The following is a 27,993-nucleotide window of genomic DNA, read 5'->3' as shown; positions in this document are numbered from 1 at the left end:
AGAGCGGCCCAGCCGGCGCGCGGGCGGCGCGCGGGGAGCGTCGGGAGCGGGGCGGCCACTCGCGCCTCGGCTTTCCCCCTCCCCGCCTCTCAGCCGCGACGCTCTGGGGCTCCGCCGCCGACATGGGCGCCGCCGCGTGGGCACCGCCACACCTGCTGCTGCCGGCGTCTCTCCTACTTCTGCTGCTGCTGCCGCTGCCTCTCCGGGGGCGGTCGGCGGACTCCTGGGACCTGGCCGGTTACCTGCTCTACTGTCCCTGCATGGGTAAGGCCTCCCGAGCCCACTGCTCAAATGGAGAAACTGAGGCTGGGGAGGCGGAGCCACTTCTGCGAGGCTCCTAGAGACGCCTCGTTAGGTCCAGGAGAGACCTCCTGGAGCGGGACAAGGCGTGCTTTTTGCTACCCTAGCTGCACGGGTGCAGAGGGGCCACTAGTGTTCAACTTGCCATTCGTCGGACGGGAGAAGCTAAGTGACTCACTCAAGGTCTAATCCGAGACCAGTAAATGGAGTTTTTCGGGCAAGACTTGCCCGCGCTAAATCGTGGCAGTTCCTACATTCATTCAGCAAGTATTTATGTGCCCCCCCTTTTTTTTTTTTGGTCCCAGGCGCTGTCTTCTGTGCCGGTAGTGAATGAGACAGATAAACCTCATACATACCCTTGTAGATCCTTCATTTTAGGAAAGACAGACAATAAACCAAAGTTTTGGTTTTTTTTTTGGTTTTTTAAGTACGTGAATAATTTGGTACAAGGTGATAAAAACTGAGTAATAAAAGATAACAAGGACTCTTAAGAACCAGTCCAGAGATGCAATTTAAATGGAATAGTAGATCATCACTGAAAAATTCATTCCTTCTTACAACCCTTAGTTGCTTGCATACCTGACCATGGCTGTCATCTTGGATGAAGTGGCTCCACTCTGGTCTTCTCCACACCCTTTCTCCCTTGGCCCTCCAGCTACAGACACACTAACCTGCTTTCTTCTGTTCCTCACACACACAAAGGTCTATGAGTTATTCCCTCTTCCTGGAACAGCCTCCTCTGCCGCCACCCCACCCTTCTCATCCTTGAGGCCTCAGCATACATGCCAGAGAGGACTGACCCCACTGATCTCTGCTCAAGTAATTTCCTTAGTTTCCCATCACCAAACCTTTTCGTTTTCTTCCTTGCAACTCTCAAAATCTATCCGGTAATGAATTTGTTTTCATGTTTGGTGTCTCCAAACCTGAATTAGGACTGAGTGCCTGGGGGGCAGAGATCTTTACCTTTGCCCTATTTTATATTGTAACATGTAACATTTTATATTGTGGCATCCGGCACATTTTGGCCTTGCAGTGTTTTTGGAGTGGATGAATGGATGCCGTATCAATGATAGCTTAGTGTGGTTGCTTACAACTGAAATTTCAGAATTGGAAGCCAGAGGCAGGTGGATTTCTGTGAGTTTAAGGCCAGCCTGCTCTACATAGAGCAGCCAGGACTACCTAGTGAGAACTTGGTAAAACAAACAAACCAAGCAAACAAAAGAAAACAAACAAAAACCAAATAGGCCTTTATATGCGAAACATTCACAGGCTGAAAAAAACAGTTGATAGAAAAAGCCAGAAAGTTGGGGGGAAAAAGACATTTGAGGGGAAATGGCAAATGTGAATAACCCACGTTGTGGGTATAGCTCAATAGTAATGCACACATGCACGCAACATGTTTGAGACCCTAGGTTAAATCCCCGGCACATAAATAAATCCATAATCTGGTTACACAGCTGTAATCCTAGCACTTAGGAGGTAGAGGCAGGAAGATTGTCACAAGTTCAAGGACAGCCTGGTCTATAAAACAAGTTTCAGGGCAGCCAAGACAACACAGACCCTGTCTCATAAAATAAAATAACTCAAATCCATGCTGAGAGCAAGAGAATTGGATAGGGGTGATCAAAGTGTCTTAGCAAATGAAGTATCAGGGTCACCCCCCCTCCTTGTGCAAGTAAGTAGAAACAGGCCAAAGGACACTCCTGGCAAAGAAAACGAGTAAGGAGCATGGAGCATGTTAGGGAAATGGCGTGGTATCTGGGGTGACTAAGCAATGTCAAATGTGGAAGCCTAGACCTCTTAGGTGCCAGTGTTACTAACTCACCTGGGTGACTTGACCCTCCCCCATCTCAGATGAACGTCTTTTCTGAGCCCTTCATACATCATGCCCTTAGTGCCCCGACCACTCTACCCACAATCTACCATTTCCAGGGCGCTTTGGGAACCAGGCCGATCACTTCTTGGGCTCCCTGGCATTTGCAAAGCTACTGAACCGCACCTTGGCTGTACCTCCATGGATTGAGTACCAGCATCACAAGCCTCCTTTCACCAACGTGAGTACTTGTGTTAACCTCGGCCCCTGTCCACCTTCCCCATGCTAGCTGACTTGCTTGACTCTAAGGCCTCTGGCTTTCACTTCCACTCCAGGCTTGTCCTGTTCTCTGCCTAGAATTGTCTTCCTTGAAATAGCAACTTTTTTACCCAACACCTGCCATGTGCTGGCAACTGTCTGAACACTGCATGAGGATTAGCTCATCTTTCCCACAGCTCATCCTCGAGGAAACCCAGGTTTAGAGGGGTGAGGTAACTTGCCCAAGATTGCACAGCCTGTGGGTAGTATTTGAATTCAACCCCAAGGCTGACTACTTCCAGAGACTGTCTTGAAACTAAAGCCTCCGTTTCCAGTCCTGATTCACCCTACCTCGCGAACATTCTATTGGTCAATAGTAGGTGATAAGTGCTCTTATCAATTTTAAAAGAGAGATTGAGGCGTGGTTTAGTTGGTAGTATGTTCAAGGCTACCAACCCAGGCAGTCTGGCTCCAGTGTTGCCTCTCATCCCAGCAAGAGGTCTCTGAGCATGACTTTCTCATCATTTGCTAATACTTAGCTTATTCTTTGTGTCTTCCCATGGCCTTCTGTTTCCTTCTGTTCACCGTGTCCCCAGAGACCTGGATGTGGGAACTTAACATTTAATGAATTGATTTTAAAAGTTTAAGTAGTTAACAAAAAGTTAAGTAGTTAAAAATATATATACTTAGCACGAACAAAACACCGTTTTTAATTCCAATGCTTTTTCTCTGTGTGTATTTTATTTTTTTTCTTTGCATGGAAGTTGTATAGCCTGGGCAAACTACTTCATATTTCTGTGCCTCAGTTTCCTCATCTTTACAATAACCTGTGATGATTGGCTACCTCGTGATGAGGATTGAATGGGTTACTGACAGTAGTGCCTTGATCCTGCCTCAGGTCTTTCTCTTAGAATCTGCTGGGCTCCTCAGTATACCGAACCAGGACACAGGAAGTTCCTCAGATCTGACTTGTTAGGCTTTATGGATAGATTTATTGCTCATCTGTCTCTGTCTTGCTGGCTTGCTGTATCCTAGCCTTCTCAGCCAGTTGTCATACTGAGTCTCCACTTCTTTACTTTCTATGGATTTCACAACCTGTCTCAAATAAGCTTCCAGTTCCTAAAGTGACTATTGTCACTGAGGTCACCAGCGACCTCAGAATTGCCAAATCAAGGTTTATTTCTCAAACTGTGTCTTACCTGACCACCCAATGACTCCCTATGAGCCTCTCCTCTTCCTAAACTTCCCTCCTCCCCTGGCTTCCAGGACATGGCTTCTGCAGTCCTGACCTCAGCAAGGTCAGGGCTCACCCATGGTTCTGCTGGTGATGTCCTTCCTCTGAGTCAGGTGAGCAGACCCTTGTACAAGGCTGAGTACAGCACCTGGAACTAAGTCAGCATTCAGTGAATAGCAGCTGCTGCTGCCACCATTAGCTCACTGTTTTAGGTGCCGTTGATTAGATGGGGTTCACTGTTCTCCTTACACCTCCAGTACACCTCTGGTACAGGTAGGTGCTGTCTGACCACAGGCTTGTGTTTCTTACGTTAGACACTCAGGTCTGCTTAGTTGCCACAGGTATCTCAGATTTAGAACACTGGAGCTACACTTACTATTTTGCCTACAAACCTGTGTCACCATCTGCAATTCCAGCCTCAGTATCCACCATCTCTACTTACCTGGGCTCTAGATTTCATCCTGAATGCCCCTCTTGAATAGACACTCAGCTCTCAAAGCCTCAGCTTCACCTTCTTTGGTATCTAGACCACTTCGTATCTCACTTAGATGTATGGGAGGTACATATTAACTGCATGCTTAATAAGCTGGGTGTGGTGACTCATGCCTGTAATTCTGGCTCTTGGGAAGCTGAAGTAGGAAGATTGCTTTGAGCTTAAGTTCAGCCTGGGCTACATGGGAATGTCTCAAAATTTCTTTTAAAATAAAACTAAGTGAATAAATAATGCATTCTTGAACAAATATAAGGATCATTATAGTAGCTCTATAATTCCCCTCCCTTTTCTGTTCTTAAGTAGTTAGTGCAATCTCCTCTCTGTCAACAGATCAATTCTTCCAGAAAAGCAAACCTTGCTAACTGTAATGAAGTCCTGTACATCTAGCACTTGGAGGCTGAGGCAGGAAGATTGTAAATTCAAGACCAGTCAGAACCACATACAAGTACCAGGCTAGCTACCGCTATATAGTGAGATCAAGTGTCTCAAAAAAAAAAAAAAAAAAAAAAAGTTCCAATTCCCGTTATCCCAAGTTTTTAGATTGAGGATATTCAACAGCACAGCAAAGGCCTTAAGAAGCCCTGCTGCAGTAAAGAAGCCAGCTTAAAACAGAATTTTCTAGATCTCTTTAACTCTGGAGCCTTATACTTTATTGATTGATTGGTTGATTGATTTTTTAAGACAGGGTTTCTCTGTGTATCCCTGACTGTCCTGGAACTCAGTCTGTAGACCAGGCTGGCCTCAAACTCACAGAGATCCGCCTGCCTCTGCCTCCTGAGTGCTGGGATTAAAGGGATGCACTACCACACTTGTAACTCTGAAACCTTTTTACTTCACCTGACCTCTTGGGATATGCTTGAGAAACCTTGGCTTGTAGGATAGAATCCAGATTTTGTTCCATGGTGTTGTAAGAATGTATTTAAGCTAAATTTTTATTCTTTTGTTTGGTTTGTTTTTTGGTTTTTTGTTTGTTTGTTTGTTTGTTTTTAAAGAGAGTCTCATGTAGCCCAGGCTGACCTCAGATTTGCAATGTGAATGACTTGAATTCCTGCCTCTATCTCCAAAGTGCTAGTATTACAGGTATACACCACACCTGACTTAAAACTTTTTAAAAAAATTAAAAACTTATGATGATGACTCTAACCGCCATTCATGAACTCACCTGATTAGAAGTGGTCCTCGTGAACATATTCTTCTTCTTGCCTCATCATCTCTATTTTGATTTTCCTTTTTTTTTTCTTTTTTTTTTTTCTATTTTGATTTTCTGAGACAGTTTATAAAGCCCAGATTGGCTTCAAACTCTCTGCTCTTCCACCACCATCTCCAAGTGGTCAGATTACATTCATACACCACTGTGCATGCTTTTCTGGTCACATGCATGCACCACTGTGCATGCTTTTCTGATACCATGCATGTACCACTGTGCACGCTTTTCTGATATCATGCATGCACCACTGTGCACGCTTTTCTGATATCATGCATGTACCACTGTGCACGCTTTTCTGATCACATGCATGTACCACTGTGCATGCCTTTCTAATATCATGCATGCACCACTGTGCATGCTTTTCTGATATCATGCACGTACCATTGTGCACGCTTTTCTGATCACATGCATGTACCACTGTGCATGCTTTTCTGATATCATGCATCCCTGTACTGAGAAGAAATAAAGAATTGTTTGAAAAGAGACAAAGCTTTTTTGCAGGTCAAGTCAATGAGAAGTTTGCTAACCCTGGTCTCTTGCTTGACGGCAACTACCCTCATGGACTTTGCGATATGACTGCTTCTTTCCTTGGCTTCCATTGAGTAACTGAGTGCCATCCACACTTCTTTTAGGAAGTACCAGAGCCTCTCCAGAATGAATACCGTCTATAGAAGGGGCATGCCATGCTCTGGATATGCACTCCAAGTAGTTGTCCCAAAGCAAGCACTACTTCCAGCAGCCATGTAGAGAGGGCCATAGAGCTCAGTTTTGTACATTTGTTCCAACAATGAGAGTTGACTTTAAAATTCTACTCTTAGGAGAGAAGTAAAGCCACTACAGCAGCAGCCTACTTTTCATAACTACTGGTGAGGCCGCGCATCTTTTGAATGTATGGGCTGTTTAGGTTCCTTTCCTGTGAGATGTTTGCTGTCTCACTCACCTATCTTTCCTTGTAGATATCAGGCGTTTTGAACACCAGAGATGCTGCTGTTTGTTCTTGAGCTGGAAGATCGCTTCTCTCAGTTTGTCCTTGTCCTAACTTTAGTGTCTTGTCGCGGCTGTTGTAATAGGGATGCAGCCTACTGCCTCATGCATGCTAGACAGGAACTCTACCCCTGAGCTTGAGCCGAAGCCCACTCCAGGCCTCTCATATCACCTAGTCTGGGTCTTAGAATTACTATGGAGACCTGTATCCCTCTTTTTTCTCCTTTAGCTCCATGTGTCCTACCAGAAGTACTTCAAGCTGGAGCCCCTGCAAGCCTACCATCGTGTTGTTAGCCTGGAGGACTTCATGGAAAAGCTGGCCCCCACCCACTGGCCCCCCGAGAAGCGGGTGGCATACTGCTTTGAGGTGGCAGCCCAGCGGAGTCCTGATAAGAAGACATGTCCCATGAAGGTAGAGCCTGTTCTCTGAACTCTAGGCCCTTGATGTAGCAGTGTGGGGAAAGATAGGGATTTGGTCTCTTTCTGGCCATTTTTAACAGTGTCACCTTTGGCACACTTCTCTGAGCTTTGTTTCTACCTGCTCTAGCTGACGTATAGACTGTAGGCTGTATGGAAGAGCACCTGGGAGCAGAAGTGCTGTCAGCATAGTAACCAATGCCCGCATAGCATCCCACATGCAGACTGCTCCATGAGAAAGGTGCTGATGATGTCCTCGTGGTGTAAGGAAGCCCTGGTCAATATGGTGTAGCTTGGCTTACTGTTCACGCTCTTTTTTTTTTTTTTTTTTCGAGACAGGGTTTCTCTGTAGCTTTGGAGTCTGTCCTGGAACTCCCTTTGTAGACCAGGCTGGCCTTGAACTCACAGAGATCCACCTGCCTCTGCCTCCCGAGTGCTGGAATTAAAGGTGTGCGCCACCACCGCCCGGCCTGTTCACACTCTTAACGTGAGTGTTCTCCCACTTCTCAGCAGGACAAGAGCTGCCATGGATAATTAGTAAAAATTTGCATTTCTGGTATTTTGTGAGTGATACACCCCAATATCTTTTGGTGCAAATGGTAGAAAAGCTATAAATTTTAAAAGGGCCTAGCTTGGCCGGGCGGTGGTGGCGCACGCCTTTAATCCCAGCACTTGGGAGGCAGAGGTAGGCGGATCTCTGTGAGTTCGAGACCAACCTGGTCTACAGAGCTAGTTCCAGGACAGGCTCCAAAGCCACAGAGAAACCCTGTCTCGAAAAACCAAAAAAAAAAATAATAAAAAAAAAAAAAATAAAAGGGCCTAGCTTGTCTCCCCGTATATTGCCCTTACCAGCTGTCTGACCTTGGGCACGTGTCTTACCTTCTGTAAGTCTGATTCCATCTTGAAAAGTGGCATACTATAGTATCTTCTTAAAGCTTGAGTTTCATGGTTCTCAACCTGTGGGTCACAATCCCTTTGGGGTTGAATGTCCCTTTCAAAGGGGTTCCTAATACTATCAGAAAACACAGATGCTTTTATTACAATTTATAACAGTAGCAAAATTATATGAACCAGCAATGAAAATAATTTTATGGTTAGGGGTCACCACAACATGAGGTTTTATATATATGTGTATGTATGTATGTATGTATGTATGTGTGTATGTATGTGTGTGTATATATACATATATATGTTATTAAGGGTCGCATCATTAGGAAGGTTGAGAACCACTGCACTAGTTCCTAGCATAGTTCCAGCCCAAACCTACCACTACGGGGTTAGTGGTATATGACATGTGAACAGAGTAGATTCCTTCACACACAGCTGGAAACCAAAAGCGCACAAGCCCTCCCCTCGGCCCCTAGCCAAGGGGCCGTCCTATAAGAATTCTTTCCCAGGTGTCTCGCCGTCCATCTCTCAAGGCCCTCTCTGCAGTTCTTTGGCCTCATCCCCAGGTAACTTGCCCTCCCGTTGACTAAGCTTTCCACCGCTCTCTTTTTGCAGGAAGGAAATCCCTTTGGACCATTCTGGGACCAGTTTCATGTGAGTTTCAATAAGTCGGAGCTATTCACAGGCATTTCCTTCAGTGCCTCCTACAAAGAACAATGGATCCAGAGGTACTTGGAGGGGATAGCAGTACTGAGTTTAGGGAGGGCTGGGGCTCAGAGGCATCCAGTTCCTTCCTGGCCTTTCCACCTCTACTCCACCCTCTTGTAAGAGACCAAAGGTGCAAGCACTGTGTTCTCTCTGTTGAACTTGGGATCCTATGTGATCTGTTTCCATCTCATCGCCTGACACAGCGGGATGTTGACCTGCCCCAAGGTTGAGCAAGAGTTTCTCGGCTGATAAGGGATGTCATAAAAAGAACATTGTTCAGTCACATGCGTGTCGATTTCCTCCTCCAGGCGTGAGAATCACTCCCCTGTTGTCTTCCTCTTCACAGGGTGAAAAACTGGAAGCATTGCCTAGAGAAAAGCTCGGGTGCAGACTGAGAAGTGATGTCACCCTCATAATTACTAGCTAGGCTTTATTAATTGTGTGCCATAGGCCCTATTTTAAAAAATAGGTTAGCAGGACACAGGCACAAGCTGTGAAATATTTATGGAGCGTCTGTCATGTGTGAGACACAGTATTCAGAGACCAAAGGTGTATGTAAAAATGAGGATGGCCCAGCCCTTTTCTTTGGAGAACCACAGTCTAGTCAGATTGATATCCTTGCATGGGGAATCTGTCACTGAGGCTCTAGCAATGCAGGAAAGAGCCTGGGCTTAGGTGTCAGAATGGGCTGAAAAGCCAGGCATGGTGGCACACGCCTTTAATCCCAGCACTCAGGAGGCAGATCTCTGAGTTTGAGACCAGCCTGGTCTACAGAGTTTTTCTGGACAGCAAGGGCTACACAGAGAAAGCCTGTCTTGAGAAAAAGAAAAGAAAAGAAAAACAAAAAACAAAACCAGATTAATTAGGGAGTAAGAGGAGCAGCAATACAGACAGTATGAGCTCAACCCAGCTTTGCCTCTTTCTTGGGAGACTGAAAACCATTCCAGGTCTCTGATCCCAGTTTCCACTAAAGAATTTGCTTCCTAGCATAGAAAGTGTAGGTATGGTGCATACTAAGCAAGCAGTCAGCTCTCACTCACATGCTTTATGTTAATTGTATCTATAAGAAATTTAATGAAATGGCTGTTATTATCAGTTTCATCTTGAGAATGTTGGATGGAGGTTAGTCTCAGGACCTGACACACGTTGGTAAACCCTCTACCACTGAACTACCTATTTCTCAGTCATCAGTTTTACAAAAGGAAGCTGAGCTCAATGATTAAATACTCAAGGGAGTAAGGCTGCCACATAACCAACTTGGATCTGCATGTGAATCTTTAAAATAGTAAGAGCTAACACATTTCATGCATGCTGTATGCCACAATTCCTAAAGTCTTGGTAGGCTTAAGCTCAGGATTAATGAATCTTTGGAATGGTGTGGTCATCTAAGACTTAAAACAGGAAGCAGAGAAGAACAAAATCCCTTGTCCAAGGTCATGAACTTTGAAATAGCAGAGTCTGACCCAAAAACCCATTCCTTCTTTTTGTTTTTTGAGTCAGGGCTTCTCTGTGTAGCCCTAGTATCCTGGAACTCTCTGTATACCAGGCTGGCCTCGAAGTCACAGAGATCTGCATGCCTCTGAGTCCTGAGTGTTGGGATTAAAAGCATATGCTATCACCAGCTTGGACAGTTCTTTTGGCTTGGATTTTTTGTTTTGTTTTGTTTGAAACTTGTTTTCTATTTTCTTTATGGTATCTCTGCTATACAAAGTTTAAATACAGGTTAACATTTAATTTTTTGCAATGAGTGGTTTAGAATATCTACCACAGACTAGATAGTTTTTTGGGGTTTTGTTTTTTGTTTGTTTGTTTGTTTGTTTGTTTTTCAATAGACAAATTGCCAGGCATGGTGACTCAGACCTGTAACTCTCACACTCAGAAAGCTGACACAGGAGGATCAGGAGTTCAAGGCCAGTGTGAACTACATTAGTAAGTTTAAGGCCATCTTGGGCTACATGAAACCCTGTCTAAAAACAACAGCAAAATTAAATGTTTTATAATCCCACTGCTACAGGAGCACCATTAGCCCTCTGTAAGTGCATTTGCCCTTTAGTATATTTATATCCATATACACATCTACATACATTAATTAAACTTGCTGTTTGCTCAGGCTTGTCTTGAACTTGTAAACAGTAATTTTAGCAGGGTCAATTTCAAACATGAAAACATGAGAGTTTAAAAGAGTGAATAGCATTATATGTATGTATATTTATGTTGATGGAGATTTTTTGGTTTTTTGTTTTGTTTTTGTATTTTTGAGACAGGTTCTGGCTTGCAACTTGCTATGTATACTGGCCTCTAACTTCCGATGCTCTTCCTGCCTCTGCCTTACTTTGCTGGGATTCCAGGTGTGCCCCACCATGCCCAACTCAATGAACTTTTTTAAAACCACTATAATTGTACAACTCAGTCACATTATGTATGTGGTAATGTGTGGCCATTGCAACCCTCCATCTCCAGAACCTTTTCCTCTTCTCAGCCAAAGACCGTACTCAGTAAAGGCTAATTTTCACTCCCCACTTTCCCTTCCCCAGTATACGTGACTCTAATTTTGCTATGAGCTCACCCATTCTAGGAACCTCAAGCATTGGATTGACAGTCATGTAGTATTTGCGTGTTTCAGTCTAACTTGTTCATATAGCAGCATATTGTCTTCAGGCTTTGTCAGTATTGAAGCATGCATCCAAATCTCACTCATGCTAAAGCTGAATGGCACAGTTTGATTCATCTGTTTTGTCTCCCGCCACATGGATCATTTCCGCTCTGCTGGTTCTCAGTCTGTGAATCCTGTGGTAGAGCTTCAATTCAACAGATAACGTGTTTATTTGCTATCATAGTCTTGTGATAGCAGGCCTGCTTCGAGACTGCACCTAGGGTGTGCAAAAAAAAAAAAATCCATGAATATGGCGAGGGCTAAACTTTTTCTGTCTGAGGGGTAATAAAGAAACACACGCTTTCTGATGGTAACTTTTCTCTTTAACTTCATCTTTAAAAAATCTCTTTCTGAAAACTTGTCTCCACATAGCTACCTTTTTCATACACCTCTTCTACACAGCTAATAGCTCTCTTCTGCCCACACATCTGTCTCTTACACATCTCTCTTCAGCATATCTCCTCTTTTTTTTAAATTTACTTATTTTAGGTAATTATATAAATATTATTTTATATATTATTATTTTATGTATTATTATGTATACAACATTCTGTCTGTGTGTATGCCTGCAGGCCAGAAGAGGGCACCAGACCCCATTACAGATGGTTGTGAGCCGCCATGTGGTTGCTGGGAATTGAACTCAGGACCTTTGGAAGAGCAGGCAATGCTCTTAACCTCTGAGCCATCTCTCCAGCCCAGCATATCTCCTCTTACACATCTTTACACAGCTGCTGCTCCATCTCTACACAGTTCTGTCTTCTACACAACTCTCTCGGCACACACCGCCTTCGACACATAGCTCTCGCTGCGCACACCTCCCTCAACCACCCACCCTGGACAGTTATGAGTTGCGTATACAGGATCTGACCCATTCTAATGACAGAAGATAAGTCACAGGGTTTCTCTTAGGGAGGTCATGCTGACCCTGCATGGTGAGTAGAGCAGGCACATAGCTGTAAGTGGTCAGGGTTCCCAGACAGAGAGTGACATTGAAACTCAGGACTTAAACAATAAACAGTTAATTGGCTGTACCTTGAGTCCTGCACCACAAACTGAAGCAAGGAGTATGTGCAGAAACTCAATTGCTGCAGGGTGTTATGTCTTAATGTTATTGGCTTAACTTTGGTTCAACAAACAGACACCTGAGAACTTGCCTTTATGTATTTTTGCAGGAGTAACTAGTCTGTTTTGAATCTGCCCTGAAATCTAAAATCAGCTAAATGTGTAAAAAGCTGCCTTTGTAACTGAGAGTATTGCAATTTTCAAAAATATTCTAGTATTATTTCTAATCATCAAAATTGTACAATTAAGCAGAAATCATCTTCCTGACCATCCACAGCTGTATGTGTGCCCAATAGATGGTCTATATATACTAGATAAACACACAGGCAGTGGGGAAAATACCCACAGCTGTTTTTAGGGAAGGAATATTAGTGGCACATGAGAAAAATTACAGACAGAAGTGACCAGTTTCCATAGCCAGTGACTTATGGTCTTTGCCTAGTGAGGCCCTCCATCAGAAAGTTATTCATCTGGTGGGTTGACCTGTATAGTATTAGTTGTTATTTATTGTATATTCTTTTTCCTTTTTTCGGGGAGAGTGGGGTTTCAAGACAGTGTTTCTCTTTGTAGCTTTGGAGCATGTCCTGGCATTCACTCTGTAGACCAGGCTGGCCTCGAACTCATAGAGATTCACCTGCCTCTGCCTCCCAAGTGCAGGGATTAAAGGCATGTACTACCACTACCTGGCATGTTGCATATTCTTAGTGGCCTTCAGTAAAGCCATTGCTACCATCAGCTCTCAGCAATTTGTTCTTGGAAGTATGTGGACCATTGTGTTGAAATTATCCTCATGTATAAAGAACAGATATCTGAGTATATGGTGGCAGCTTTTTGTCCTGTGACAAAATACCAGAGAAAATGAACTTAAAGAAGGAAAGATTCATCTTGGCTCATGGTTTCAAGGGCTTTAACTTGTCACTTGGTTCTGCTACCTCTGCCCTTATAATGAGGCACAGTATTGTGGCAGGGAGCATGTGATGGAATAAATCAGCTCACACGGTGGACAGGAAGCAGAAAGAGCCAAGGAGAAGGACCAGGGACAAGACAATACCCTTTAGGGTATCCCCTTAGTGTTCTACTTTCTCCACCTAAACCATACCCCCTAATAGTCCATTCAACCTATGAGCCCCTTGGTGAGTTAATCCATTGATAAGGTTGGAGATTTCGTGCTCTAGTCACCTCTGGTCAGTGCTGCACTGGGGGCCAAGACTTCAACACATGAGCCTTTGAAAGATTTCATAGCCAAACTGTAGTACATTGCTGGTCATTCTCCCAGGCTGAAACCTGAGAAGACAACAGAGGTCATGTGTGATTGGCAGGACCTATATGGCGAATCTATGAAGCCCTAAAGGCTAATCCAGAACTGCCATGCAAAGAGCAGGAGGGAAAGTGTCCATCATGGCAGGGACTTTGAGAGCAAGACTCTGCCTTGCTTGTGTTTCTTTGTCCTCTGTACTCAGCCTGGTATCATCTACTGGTTCCATAAATGGATGCTGAGCCTAGAGGACCTCAGTAGCCAGGCTATGATGGTGATGTACCACTGAAGTTCACCAGGTTCTACAGCAGGAAGCCAGCCTTCTCTGGACCTAAGAGGGAATGGTCAGGTTGGCTGGTGGAGTTGGTTAGGTTTTCTTTGCAACTAAGGGTCCTCCAGCTTTTCTAATCAGTTCTCCCAGATAGCACTGAGGGAGAGTGAGCAGCTGAGTCTTGATCTCTTGTTGCCTGTTGAGCCACAGCTGATGTGGTCCTACTGGGATAGCTTTGTGCTGGCCCAGGTCCAGGGCACAGGAATAGACATTCCAAAACTGGAATTCACCAAGGGTCAGTTCCAAGCTCTTCCCAAGAGAACAGGAAGGGCATAAATCCCAATTTATTCTAGTGAGTCACCATCCATTAGGTCAGAAAAGCTCTTTTCCTTTCAGAGGTCCCTGAGGTGGTACCTGAAAAGAGATTAGCCAGGGTCTAGCCCCTCGTAGAGTGCTCAAGCAACATTAGTTTCTTCCTCCTCTACCCACCACCATCAGCATGCCCTGGTATTTTTATAAGGCCCCTGATTCCTCACATTCAATTCTAAAAATATGTATGGCACCTGCTGCCTGTGCTAGGGACTGCGGCTTAGAGAAGTAAGCCTTATACCCCTATGAGGAGGTGCTCCTTGTCTGGGAGATGAGAGTAATGTTTAGGGGTCAAGAAACAACTAGTAGGACTGGTTAAAAGCACTGGCTGAGCCAGGCATGATGGCTCCCAGCACTGGAGAGACAGGGGCAAGAGGATCTCTGTAAGTCAAAGCCAGTCTGGTCTACATAGTTCCGGGGCAGCCAGAGCTGTATAGTCAGACTGTCTAAAACAAAAGCACTTGCTGCTCTTGCAGGGGACCCAGGTTATTCCCAGCCCTCATATCAGGCAGCTCACAACTACCTATCTAACTCTAGTTTCAGGAGATCTGGAACCTTCTGTCTTCCACAGGCACATGCATATACATGATATACATACATACACTCAGACATATTTACGTACATCTTTAAAACTGAAAAACAAAAAACAGTGAAGCAGACTGCGTGAGTGCAAACCGTGCTCCTCCAGTTCCCACCCTGTGACTTTGCATGTCATTTAGCCTCTTTGTGTCTAGTTTCTTTATCAGTAAAATAATAGTAGGCACACTTCCCTCACAAGGCTCTTGTGGGAATTAAATGAGTTAATATGCAAGTAAAGCAATTACTTCTCACGTAATATGACTCGGTACATTGTTGCCACGTATATACATATAAACAGAAGCATCAGAGGGAACCAGGCTGTGGGGGGCCCTTTCCTCCTGCTTCCACTGCTTAGGCCTCTGACAGTGTCTGGGGAAATCATGGTAAAGAGACTGCTAGGGGGGCTGGAGAGATGGCTCAGAGGTTAAGAGCATTGCCTGCTCTTCCAAAGGTCCTGAGTTCAATTCCCAGCAACCACATGGTGGCTCACAACCATCTGTAATGGGGTCTGGTGCCCTCTTCTGGCCTGCAGGCATACACACAGACAGAATATTGTATACATAATAAATAAATAAATATTTTTAAAAAAGAGACTGCTAGGGCCACTGTCCTTAGTTCCGTCCAGAACTCTGGCAGCAGAAATGATGGTTGTTAAGCGTGTCAGAATGCAGAGGACAAGGAACTGAGGCCTGTGAGTGGTCACCCATCTGCTTGGAAGACATTTGCTGATCAATGTGTTTGGGTCAGTGTGAAGAATGGGTGTCAGGTGCATTGCAGTTCTGTGGTATGAGTGGAGGGTGAAACAGCCTCACTGGCTAACAAAGGATTTACTCATTCAAACTGGAAATTCTCAAGAGATGTCATCATGACCCTGTGATTTCCATGATCAACATGGGCCAATCACCAGACATAAGGTTCAGTTTTTTAAAAGTTGAACTAGGTTCAACATGCAACATGACAATAATGCCCAGAATTTTGTAAGACCTTTCTGTGTGCCAAGTACTGCTTTAAAGGTTTTACGGATATTAATTTAATTAATCCTCTCAATAGCCCTGTAAATGGGTATCTTAATAAGCTTGACTGTGCTGATCATTACATACAAAACATCACATTGTATACCTTAAAATATGTAATTGCATTTTTTTAATAGTGTTATGAGGTAGGGCTAGTCTCAGGTCTGTTATAAGACAAGGAAATTAAGGCATGGATAGATGGATGGATGGATGGATGGATGGATGGATGGATGGATGGATGGATGGATGGATGGAAGGATGGATGGATGATGGAAGGATGGATGGATTGATGGATGGATTGATGAATGGATGGGTGATGGATGGATGGATAGATGATGGATGGATGGATGGGTGATGGATGGATGGATGGGTGATGGAAGGATGGATGATGGATGGATGGGTGATGGATGGACTCATACATGAAAATGCTGTCTTCAGGGAGGGAGAAGAAAAGAAGGGAAAGAGATGGTGAGGTAGGGCTTTGTATTTATTTTATTTTTTAGTTTACTTTGGGGTATGTGTGTGAGTCAGAGAACAGGAGTTGGTTGGTTCTTTCCTGCCTTCAGTGTGGGTTCCAGAGAACCAATGAGGTCCTTAGGTGTGGTAGCAAATGCTTTTACCCTCTGAGCCATCTCACCAGCCCTAGGTATGTACGTTTTAAACTCTGAAGCCAAAAACAATATTAATGTCTGCTGATGTAGTCCATGGGCCTATGAATTATTTTCCATGTTTGTTGTAGGGTTTACAATATTTCATGATGCTTTACGATTTTTTTTGTTTTCCTTTCATTGCATTTATTCATTTGTTTAGAAGAACAACACACAGAGGACCACTGACTGGAGTCGGTCTGTCCTTCTGTCATGTGGGCCTGGGAATTGAACTCAGGTCATATGGCTTAGACACCTTTATCCCATGGGTCATTTTCCCAGCCCTTTCATAATTTTTATTTAAAAAAAATTAGGCAATTGTAGATCCACATTTAGTTGTGATAAACAATATAGAGAGATCTTGTCATATACCCTTGACTCAGTATCCTAGCCAGGATCTCGACAGTGATGTGATCCTATCTTGTTCAGATAGTCTTACTTATGCACAACTGTGTGTATGTGTATGTTAGTTCTATATAATTAGTGTAGGTTTATATATTCAGTACCACAGTTAAGATACTGAGTAGTTTTTTGTTTTTTCAAGGCAGGGTTTCTCTGTAGTTTTGGAGCCTGTCTTAGAACTCATTCTGTAGACCAGGCTGACCTCGAACTCAGAGATCCAACTGTCTCTGCCTCCCGAGTGCTGGGATTAAAGGCGTGCGCCACCACCCCCCAGCCTGAGTAATTCTTTCAATGTAAATATTATTACTACACCTGCCTCTGTAAACACACATCATCCCTAACTCTAGCAGCCGTTGACCTCTTCTCCCTTTGCCCTTTCAAAAATATGTAAATGCTTTAATCCCAGCACTCGGGAGGCAGAGGCAGGCGGATCTCTGTGAGTTCGAGACCAGCCTGGTCTACAAGAGCTAGTTCCAGGACAGGCTCCAAAACCACAGAGAAACCCTGTCTCAAAAAACCAAAAAAAAAAAAAAAAAAAAAAAAAAAATATGTAAATGGAGTCATATGGTTTGTGCCCTGTTGGGATTGGCTTTTTTTCACTTAGAATAATTCCCTTAAGAGCCATAGCTTGTGTTGAAAGCCCATGCTTTTTATGGCAGCGACAGCTCATGGTAGGGATGTGCTGTTGTATTTATCTGGGTTGTTTCCAGGTTAGGGCAGTTGAAGTAAAACCGCTGTGATCATTAGTGTATATGTTTGTGTGTGAATACAAGTTTTCATCTCCCTGGATAAATGCCCACAAGTGCCATCACTGGGTCATATTGTAATTGCATGTCTGATTTCATGAGAAACTAACCACAAACATTTCCAGAGTGGCTGCATTTAGTTGTAATATCTAGAAGGGATTTCAGCGGGTGGGGAAGATGTTTCAGGTGGAGACAGGAGACGAATGCAGAAGTCTGGAGTCAGTGCATTGTAAATTCATGGGCAGCAAAGTGCTTTATGTTTGCTAGACTGGAGTCTGGGTTGAGCTGAAGAGGAAACACAGGTTTACTATTCTTTGTCTTACCGAGCCCTCACATGTGCTAAGCAGTGATCGAGGCACATGGAAGGAGGGCACTGCCATTGGAGCCTGGCTTAGTGAAGAGAAGATGTGGAAACATTGCAGAAAAGATTTTGTGTGGTGAGAGTCTTGAGAGGGTGTGCTGGGTTATCTGCAGACCTTTGGTATACTACATGACGGTAGGACCTTGCTGGTCTCTTTCTTCCTGGGTCCTGGCATAGGCAATCAGTAAGTATTTGCTAAGTGCTGAATGACTAGCTTTGTCCCATGTGCACAGTCCTTGTGAGTGGGACCAACATTGTCTGTGTAAGCAGCTTCATGTACTCAGTCCCGCCGAGTGGGTAAAAGGGCAAGGCTTGGTCCAGACACCCCACCCTGGAATAAATTACTACACCACAGACTGGAAGCCAGCGTGATATATAAAATGTTGGAATGCTCTACTGTAAATTTTTAATTGTTAAACAAGCAAAGGAGGTTGTAAATTCCGTGCGGCAGGAACAGTATTGCATATTGTGCCTGCTGTCTCCACCAAGGTTTCTTATCAGCCCGTTGAGATTTCACAACCTTTGCGTCTCTTGCATGTTATATGGGCCTCTCCACAGGGTCTCTGGGGCATGGTGCAATGTCATCCTTTTTCCCGTGGGGGTAGTAGCAGGGCTCTCTGTGCATTCTTTCTGACTTCCCTTTGTCCGTCTTATACCTAGATTTTCTCCAAAGGAACATCCAGTGCTTGCACTGCCAGGGGCCCCAGCCCAGTTCCCTGTCCTGGAGGAACACAGGGCACTCCAGAAGTACATGGTGTGGTCTGATGAGATGGTGAAGACAGGCGAGGCCCAAATCAGCACCCACCTCATCAGGCCCTATGTGGGCATTCATCTGCGCATTGGCTCTGACTGGGTAACTTCCTTTTCCTTTCTCTGGCTGACATTTGCCTAAGCAGAGCTCAGGCCTGTAGTGATTGGTGGAAAGTCTCAGCCTGGAGCAGAGGCAGCTAACTCCACCGAGTCTGGATTATATATCATGATCTTGCTACTACAGCACATGTCAGGAGTGTGTAGGTAGAGCACCTGCTGAAAAGCTAGCATTGAGTACAGATGGGTAAATTGAGGCATTAAGTCAGATCCCAAACTAGGCAGAAAGCTAGACAGAGGTCCTTGGCCTAGAAGTCCTCTGCCCCACTTGAGTTAGCAAGTAGATTGCTGCTGAAAATGAAATATAACTGAATGGTGGTGGCGCACGCCTTTAATCCCAGCACTCGGGAGGCAGAGGCAGGCGGATCTCTGTGAGTTCGAGGCCAGCCTGGTCTACAAGAGCTAGTTCCAGGACAGGCACCCAAAGCTACATAGAGTACCCTGTCTTGAAAAAAAGAAAGAAAAAAAAGTTAGGTTAAGTTCATTAATAAGACTGGGAGTATGGCAGAGTGGTAGATCATTTGCCTTATAGAGGCAAGGCCAGAGTCTTATCATCACACACATGATTAATAGTAAGGTAATTTCACAGTTAACCTCTAGACTCTCTCTGGCCCCTCTGTAAGGAAAAGGACCCAAGGATCGGGCTCAGAATGTTCTGTGAGCGGTCTGAACCATGCACGTGCTCATATACGTACAATGACTAGCTGCCGTCTGTTCTTTCCTGGAACACAGAAAGAGAAAAGATGCTCAAGACTGGGGTATAGCTTAGTGGTAGAGCATTTGCTAGCAAGCACAAAGCCCTGGTTCCATCCCGGCACTATGAAAAAAGCTAACCTAAACCAATACCAAACTGAGATAAAAAATTTTAATTGGTAAACATAGGAGCACAGGTCCAAAGTATTAATAAGCAAAGTCTATCCCAGGAATGAAATTCATTGTTCTAATACCCAAAGAAGAAAAACCATGTAGTCATCTCATTAGAGGGTAAGAAAGAGCTTGATAAAACTCAAGTGCATGAGAAAAACTCGATAACCAGCCAGAAATAGCCTGTACCCACCTTAGCCAGATAAAGCCTATCTCTCTGGAGCCACAGCAAACACGTGCCTCAGGGGAGTGATCAGAAGTCCCACCTCAGCAGGAATCAGATAAGCCTCCTCGGCAGTGCTGAGCTCCAGTCAACTTCCAGATAACAATGAGAACAGAAAAATGCTTTTCAAACCCCACTCAGAAATAACCTATGTTGCTGTTTTAGTATTCCCCCACTCCAGGTCCTGTGTAGCCCAGGTTGGCCTCAGACTAACTGTGTAACCAAGGCTTGCCTTAACTTCTTGATCCTGCCTCTTCTACCTCCCAAGTGCTGGGATTACAGATCAGCCTCACCATGCGTGGGTTTTCTCTTAATACTATTAGTATACATGTATTGGGGGTGGGAGTATAGCTCAGTGGTGGAACATGGTGCTTAACATGCACCAAGTCCTGGGTTCAGTACATACTCTAGACTCCTTCCCATTTACCCAGTCCTGTGTCTGCTTCTCTAACTTCTCACTGCCCACCCCTCCCTGTAGAAGAATGCCTGCGCCATGCTGAAGGACGGGACTGCAGGGTCACACTTCATGGCTTCCCCTCAGTGTGTGGGCTACAGCCGCAGCACAGCAGCCCCCCTCACCATGACCATGTGCCTTCCCGACCTTAAGGAAATCCAGCGTGCTGTGAAGCTTTGGGTGAGGGCACTGAATGCCAGGTCAGTCTACATCGCCACGGACTCTGAGAGCTATGTGCCAGAGATCCAACAGCTCTTCACAGAGAAGGTATGCCTGACCTAGAGGGAGCACCGCGGGAGCACAGCGGGAGGGAATGGAAACAAGGCTCCGCTAGTCCCACAGCTGTCATACCTGCTTCGTGCTCCCCCACCGGCCCTTCGCCTGGCTACACACTCTCCTAACCTTCCTTCTGTCCGCAACTCAGACATCTCCGAGTTCTCTCCAGTTTTCATTCTACTCCAGAAGTTCACGCATCCCTCCTGGAGTCCCCATGGCCCTTTCTTTCCTTGAGGCACGTTCTAGACCACCCAAGACTAGTGTAGACCCCTCTTCTGTTCTCTGAGGTTTCCCCTAGTGCTCTGACCTCTGCAGGCTGTCACCTGTCTCATCGTGATATCTAAGACAGTGCCTGACACGTGGTGCAGATGCTTTGTTGAATAGGGACATAGTGGACTCTGAGAAGGATCCACAGTTGCTGAGAAGTTAAGCGCATATACTCTGTTTTGGTTTGGTTTTATTTTTGAGACAGGGCCAGGTCTCATGTAACCTACACTGGCTAAAAAATGTAATAGGTAGCTGAGGATGACCTTGAACTCCTGATCTTCTTGCCTCCACTTCCATCCAAGTGCTGGGTTACAGGCCTGCACCATCTCACCTGGCTTAAGAAATACACTCTGGAGCCTTGAATTCTACTCACTGTGAGCCCTCTGTGCTTGTTTCCTCCTCCATGGAGTGTGACCCAATAGCACTTGTCTCCCGCAGCATCCCACCGTAAAGTAATACTCAGTAAGTTAGCGCTCCTAGGCACCAGAAATGAATGAGAGGGACGGTCTTTGATGCTCAGGGACTGTCTCAGGAAGTGCTGCTCAACAGCAGAACTTTTCTAGTACCAGGGAGCAGCAAGTGGTGAGTGAGTGTGCCTCTGTGTGGTGGCTAAGCGACTAGTGAGCATTCAGGGGACCAGAGTAACTGAGGACCTCAGATGCTAGGCTGGCCTTAAGAGGAAGATGGTAGAAAGATGAATTTTTAAAAAATGTGTGTCGAAGTATAATTTAGAGGTTGTCAAGGGCTTATGTAAAAGTGTTTTCAAGTCTAAGAACTCCAACATATAGAAATAGATAAGAGAATATTTATTTGAATGTTTAAAATCAAGGGGGAGGCAGACATCGGGAGCCTTATGTCATTGGATGCCTTCTGTCCTTTCACTTGCTCCACCCCCTAAAAAAAAGATGCTCTAACCAACAAGGAAGTGTGTGGCCGGTGCCCTCTGGTCTGTCCTGCCCATTTCCCACATAGAAAATCAGCTGAGAGCCCTCCAGTCCACTCACTACCCCTGCATGCTATAGTTGAGGGATGGGCTTAGAAGGGGCAGAACTTACCTACAAGGCCCCAGGGCGAGCCAGCTATGGCTGGAGTGACAGAGCTGGTAAGTTCAGGGAGTGGGTGGGACTGTTTGGGGGGTTTTGGTAAGATGACAGTGATAGTGTCTCCACTAGAGCCCAGGCGCCTTGGCAGAGCCCTTGCAGGCAGAGCTGAAGCATGGAGAGTCCCAGGGAGTTTCATGAGCTGTAGGGTTGATGCATTTGTTAGGCCATGAGCCTCTTGATATTTTCTACTTCCTGTTCCTGTGCTGGTGTTCTTGCCCCACTCTCACCCCTCAGCCCCATTTTCTGTGAGCTCATTGCCCCACCCCTGCCCTCACCCCCTCAGCCCCATTTCCCATGGGCTCACTTTCTACTCTTCTCCTCCCCTTTGTGATGTGTGACATTTGCGTGTGTGTCCACACACATGCAAATTTGTGTGTGGAGGTCAGAGCACATCAGGCACCATTTACCTTTTGCTTTGAGACAAGCTCTCTCACTGACCTGAAACTCACCAAGTAGACCATGCTAGCTAGCCAGCAAGCCCTGAACTACCTGCCTCCTTTCAATGCTGGGATTTTGAGCACACACCACTAAGCTAGCTTACTTTCTTTAAAAAAATAAAATAAAAATAAAAAACACAGTATCACTATGTGACTGTGTCTGGTTTTGAACTCAAGGAGATCCACCTGCCTCTGCCTCCTGAGTGCTGGGATTGAAGGCACCAACCAAGTGTAGCAGTGCTGATTTTTAAATATGCATTCTGGGGGTGGAACTCAGGTCTTTTTGCTTGCAAAGCAAACATTTTTTCGGACAGAGCAACCTCCCCAGGTCCCTTCTTTGTTCTGAGTGACACCTTACACCTTTAATCTAGGAACCCAGATGAATGAAATGTGGTCCTCCCTTCAGGGCCACAGCCTAGACTGGAGAAGACTTTGTGGGTGGCAAACAGGAGTGAGGACAGGGTTTGTTAAACCTGCGTATGTTGAGACTGAGCAGAGCAACAAAGGTCCAGGTCAGGTCCCACAGGCCAGGGTGTTAACAGAGATAGCCATGTGCTGGGGTGCATGGTGGGGGCTCTAAGAGCCTTGGGACACGTGTGAGGTGTGCCACGTGATCTGAAGTGAAGGGTGATTGGCAGTTACCCGGTTACAGAGAGGTTTGCCCGTGTCTTAGGTATGGTTACTAGTGCCACAATAAAACACCATGGCCAGAAGTAAGTTGGGGGTGGAGTTTGGTTTGAGCTTCCACATCACTGTTCATCATCGAAGGAAGTGAGGACAGGAACCCAGCACCGGGCAGAAACCTGGAGGCCATGGAGGCGTGCTGATTACTGATTTACTTAGCCCGCTTTTGTTTGTTTTTAGTTTTTCAAGATGGGGTAACTTTGTGTAGCCCAGCTCTCCTGGAACTAGTTCTGTAGACCAGTCTGACCTTGAACTCACAGAGATTCACCTGCCTCTGCCTCCCAAGTGCTGGGATTAAAGGTGTATGCCACCATCACCCAGCTAGCCTGCTTTCTTATTAGAACCCAGAACACCAGCCCAGGGTTGGCCCCACCCCCAATGGGAGCCTTCCCACACCAATCACTGTTTAAGAAAATGGTCTGCAGAGCCGGGGCGGTGGTGGCGCACGCCTTTAATCCCAGCACTCGGGAGGCAGAGGCAGGCGGATCTCTGAGAGTTCGAGACCAGCCTGGTCTACAAGAGCTAGTTCCAGGACAGGCTCCACCACAGAGAAACCCTGTCTCGAAAAACCAAAAAAAAAAAAAAAAAAAAAAAATGGTCTGCAGGCTTGCCTACAGCCCAGTCTTCTACAGGCATTTCTTCAACCAAGGCTCACTCTGCTCTGGTGACTCCAGCTTGTGTCAAATTGACATAAAACTAGCTAGGACACCTCATAAAGGAACAGTATTTGTAAAGGTCCTAAGGAGAAACAAAAAGGGAGGAAGCTTGGCAGATGGCGGCTGTCGCTGTAAGGACAGTGGGTGATGGAAGAGCTAGCCTGAGCAGGCCTTATCAGGTGCATTGATGACTTGCCATCCTTATCTGAAAGGCCCAGAGCACCTGTAAAGGGTATGCAGCTTGGATAGCAGGAGGACAGGGGAGATGGGTGTCTCAGAAGTCTCTTATACCAGGCAGACTCCAAAGCTGTAGAGAAACCAAAAAAAAAACCAAAAAAAAAAAAAAAAAAAGAAGTCTCTTACAGCAGTTCTGTAGTGACCAGACCAGAAGAGGCAGTGAGAGACAGGGAAGAGCTATTGAAGTTGGTCAGGCCAGGGAGAGGTGGCCCCTCACACGAAGTGACTTACCTCTGCAAAGGTCGCAGGGGTCGGTAGATGGAAGTGACCTACCTTTGCAAAGGTCACGGGGTCAGTAGATTGTAAGGACATCGGGCCTGGTAATGCTGCTTGGAAGAGGAGGGCATCTTGACAGCAGGATGAGGGGGGAGCATGGTCCTTGCTCCCGTGTCCGGCTTGAGGGAAGCCAAGCAAGCAGTGCATAGCTGACATGAGGGGTTTCTTGGGAGGACTATTTGATGCTGGGACTAGAACAACCCAGAGCCTTGTGCTTACTAAGGTCATATGGCACACATGAGTACACCTCCAAACCTGGGCAGCCTTTCAATGAGTTGTGAGGGCACTGTAGGGTAGGCAGAGGAAGGCTCCATCCAGTAAGAGCAGTGTAATGATGTTTTGTTTGTGATCTAACAAAGCTTGCCTGAAGATCAGAGTGCAGAGCTAGTTAACCATTAAGGTCAGGCAGTGGTGGCACACACCTTTAATCCCAGCACTAGGGAGGTAGAGACAGGAAGGGATTTGGCTGGGCAGAGAGAAGAATAAAAGGCAGAAGGACACAGGAGCTCAGGGCATTCAGTCCTTATAGAGAGGATACCCTATTCAGTCTGAGGATTTCGTAGAGGTAAGAACTAGTGGCTGCTGCTCTGCTTCTCTGATCTTTCAGCTTTCACCCCTTAATATCTGACTCCGGGGTTTTTACTATTAAAACCAATTAGAAACCATGCTATAGGAGGCTCAGGAATCTCAGGGAGCTGGGCTGGAGAAAGGGCTCAGGTGGGCACACTTCAAAGACATCAGCGCACATCTTCATCCTCTCCAATCTTCCCTCTATCTGAGACTTCAGTCAGGAGAGGAATGTTGAGACTGGCCTGTTGGCACCTGCTCATGCTCTTACCTTCCTCCCTACAGGTGAAGGTGGTGAGCCTGAAACCTGAGGTGGCCCAGATCGACCTGTACATCCTTGGCCAGGCTGACCACTTCATTGGCAACTGTGTCTCCTCTTTCACTGCTTTCGTGAAGCGGGAGCGGGACCTCCACGGGAGGCAGTCATCCTTCTTTGGCATGGACAAACCCTCTCAGCTGCGGGATGAATTTTGATCCCACTTGGAGCCCCCAGCCAGACTTGGCAGCTAAGGGTGTTCTGGGACTGTAAGCGCCTCTTCTCTCCTGGCAGAGATGGAGAACAGTACCAGAGACTTCCTAGAAGAGGAAGGCATTCCATCCCAGACACGGACTTCCATGCTCTCCAGCCGGAGCCGCTCTCAGCTACCCGTGCTTGCAGGGAACACGCACATATAGAGCAGCCCACCTCTGGCCTGGGGCTTGCCCTGCTCGGAGCAGCCTGCAGTGCTGAACTCTCTCAAACAGTTACTTCATAAGGAGGAAGATTTTTTTTTTATAGGGTTTCTCAACTCGTATGTCCGGGAGGGAGGGAGCAAGGTTTGAGGTTAAGATGATCTCTTATAGCCCAGGCTGGCCTTGAACTCCTGGTCCTCCTGCCTCTACCTCCTAAGTGCTGAGATTACAGGTGTGTAGCAAGACACTCAGCTGATCTCTATAGTTTTGATGCAAAGCCATGACTACCTGAAAACTCGCCCTTGTTTTTAAAGTCAGTGGACTCCCTTAGCAGAGATGCCTAAAGTGACCTTATAAATACAAAGACAAGGAGCAGGTGGCCTATCGGCTGCTTTTCCAGGGATTCCCTAAAGGATCCTTAGACTCATCCCCACTGCAGGCCCAGCCCCGTCATCCCTGGACTGCTCTGTGGTGAACACTGCAGGTTGGAGTTAGCAGTTATGCAGTGTTCTGCAACAGGTAAGTGCTCACACAGCAGGTGATGGTGTTAGGGCCTCAGCACCATCCCTGTGCAACCAGGGTGCTGGAGGCTGCTGTCTGGTAGATCCTTCTCCTCCCAGCCTCTGCCTTTGGTCTCAGCCCTCACATAGCTGTTCCCCAAGGACTGCTCTCCAAACCTCCATTAGTGCATAGAAGCCTTGTGAAGCCCCAGCTTGGAAACAGCCTTTGCCCTTCCAGCCAGTACACTGCTGGGGTAGTGAGGTCTTTCTGAGACTGCAGTTCTCATTCCTGAGAACCTGCAAGTTTTCATCCGGTGGATCTAAATCCACCTAGCTTGGGGACATTGAGAGGTGGGGGCCTCGGTGTGTGACCTTGCAGACCATCCTGATTGGTACAGTGTTCCTGAAGTGTGGCAGGCACTGTAGTGTCTCAGTTTGTGCCCTGTAAGCAAGCGTCTGACAGGTTCTAAGCGTCAAGTCAGCTAGTACACATTGTAAATGTGAAAGAGACCGAGTTCCCTGTGTAGCGCTTGTGGAGTTTAGCTGCTGCTTATTGCCAGCTTTCCAGGCCAGGCACTGTGCTAGTGCCTTATGCGCATCCTATTGTTTACTTTGGCCCTGCTATTTTCCTTCTCTTTTTTGGGGGGGTGGGGAATGAATGATTCTCCCAGGGTGCACAGCTATGGGTGGTGAACCAGATCGGGCCTTCTAGAATTCAGTTCTGTCTGCTGCTAGACTCTGCTCCGGGGGACACCTGGGGAAACGGTGGGCCGCCCTGGCTGCTGCTGACTTCTGCTGCCAGCTCGAGGACCAAGCCTACCAGTAGCTTCCATCCCTCTGGATAGCTCCGTGATTTCATTCAGGAAGTGTTTACTGAAAGAGGGATGCAGCAGAGAAAGCCTCACAGCATCAGGAATGCACCCAGAAAGGAAGGCAAAGCTTGTGTACTTTGGATGGGGAGTCCTGCAAGAAAAGCCATGACTGTGCGTACAGGGAAGCCATTTTAAGTTAAAAGAGAACCTCCACACATGCAAGGCCCCAGGCTGGCGGACGGGGGTGCAACGAGGGGAGGGGTCAGCGAGACAGTGAGGGGGCAGCAGTAGACAAACTTTGAGACCGCAGGGCCTCCTCACAGGTTTTAGACAGAAGAAGGAGACCTGGCCTGTGTTTATGACGAAATGGATGAGAGGAGGGATAGAAGCCAAGGCTGGTGCTGGCTGGGGTGAGCAGCCAGCCCATTGTGCTGGAGGTGGGCTGAGAAGCCACCGTCTCAGCATATCAAGTTATTTTTGTAATTCAGTTTTTTCTTTTTTTTAAAGATACCAATCTACATAACCATGTTTAATGTCTTAGGTTTTTACTTAACCACACATTGTGTTTTCACTGCTCACACATAGATGAATAAATGCTTTTAATTATGTAAACTTCCATGAGGGGTGTTCCATCCATAGTCTGTGATTTACCGTAAATGTGTCCCCAGTTTTTACTACTGTGATTTGAAAACGACTACCTGCAAAGCTTTTTCTTCAAGATGCAAGTTATGAAAAATTATGAGCTGGGTCGTGGTAGTCCCAGCACTCAGGAGGCAGAGGTGGGTGGATCTCTGAGTTCAAGGCCAGCCCAGTCTACAGAGCAATTTCTCTGTTACACAAAGAAATGTTTCTCAGAAAAAAAGGGGGAAAAAAAACTATGCACAAAAGTTGTGAATTTAATAAACTGATTTCACAGTTGTATTTTACCAGCTAGATTTTTATTGTTTTATTCTCTTTGGAGGGTCTTCTGTCTCCCAATCTGGCCTTAAGCTCTTGATATAACCAAGGCTTGTGATGGAATCCCAGTCCTGTCTCAGCCTCACAAGTGTGGGATTACAGGTGTGAGCTGTCTCACCTGACTCGCCCTGAGTCTTAAATGAATCAGCATGGGTGCCCAGGGAAGTGCCAACAGGGTCTGCTGTAACGTAGTGAGGAAGCAGAAAAGAAGAGCCTCCCCACCATCCCAAAGATCCAAGCTTCGGGAGGAGATTGAGTTTAGGTAGGGCTGTTCTTGTATTTCATCTCCAAATTCCAGGCACTAAGGCCATGGGTACCATTTCTGTGGAGTCCTGCAAGACAAGGCACTGAGTCCACTCCCATCATTGCCCCAGAAGCCTAATCCACTGGGGGCAGGAGGGCCCTCCTGCCCAGGTGACTAAGCTCTCAAGTTCCTGTTTGCTCTCTGACAACAGCTGGGAGCAAACAGTGTGGGAAAGCA

The 27,993-nt window shown here is 46.1% G+C and overlaps 1 protein-coding gene across 1 annotated transcript; it reads left to right on the top strand.

The window, feature by feature from the left end:
- The first annotated feature begins 23 nt into the window (after nucleotides 1–23).
- Pofut1 (protein O-fucosyltransferase 1) lies at nucleotides 24–27,469 on the top strand. Its single transcript, XM_057781926.1, has 7 exons — nucleotides 24–264; nucleotides 2,233–2,354; nucleotides 6,519–6,701; nucleotides 8,210–8,322; nucleotides 18,321–18,513; nucleotides 20,093–20,335; nucleotides 24,857–27,469. The coding sequence occupies exons 1-7, from the start codon at nucleotides 123–125 to the stop codon at nucleotides 25,043–25,045; spliced, it is 1,185 nt and encodes a 394-aa protein (XP_057637909.1). The 5' UTR covers nucleotides 24–122; the 3' UTR covers nucleotides 25,046–27,469.
- Nucleotides 27,470–27,993: the final 524 nt, after the last annotated feature.

Source organism: Chionomys nivalis, chromosome 9 (assembly GCF_950005125.1).
Source record: "Chionomys nivalis chromosome 9, mChiNiv1.1, whole genome shotgun sequence".
NCBI lineage: Eukaryota > Metazoa > Chordata > Mammalia > Rodentia > Cricetidae > Chionomys > Chionomys nivalis.
The sequence above is the reverse complement of the archived record's forward strand: the minus strand, read 5'-3'. Positions and strand labels throughout refer to the sequence as shown.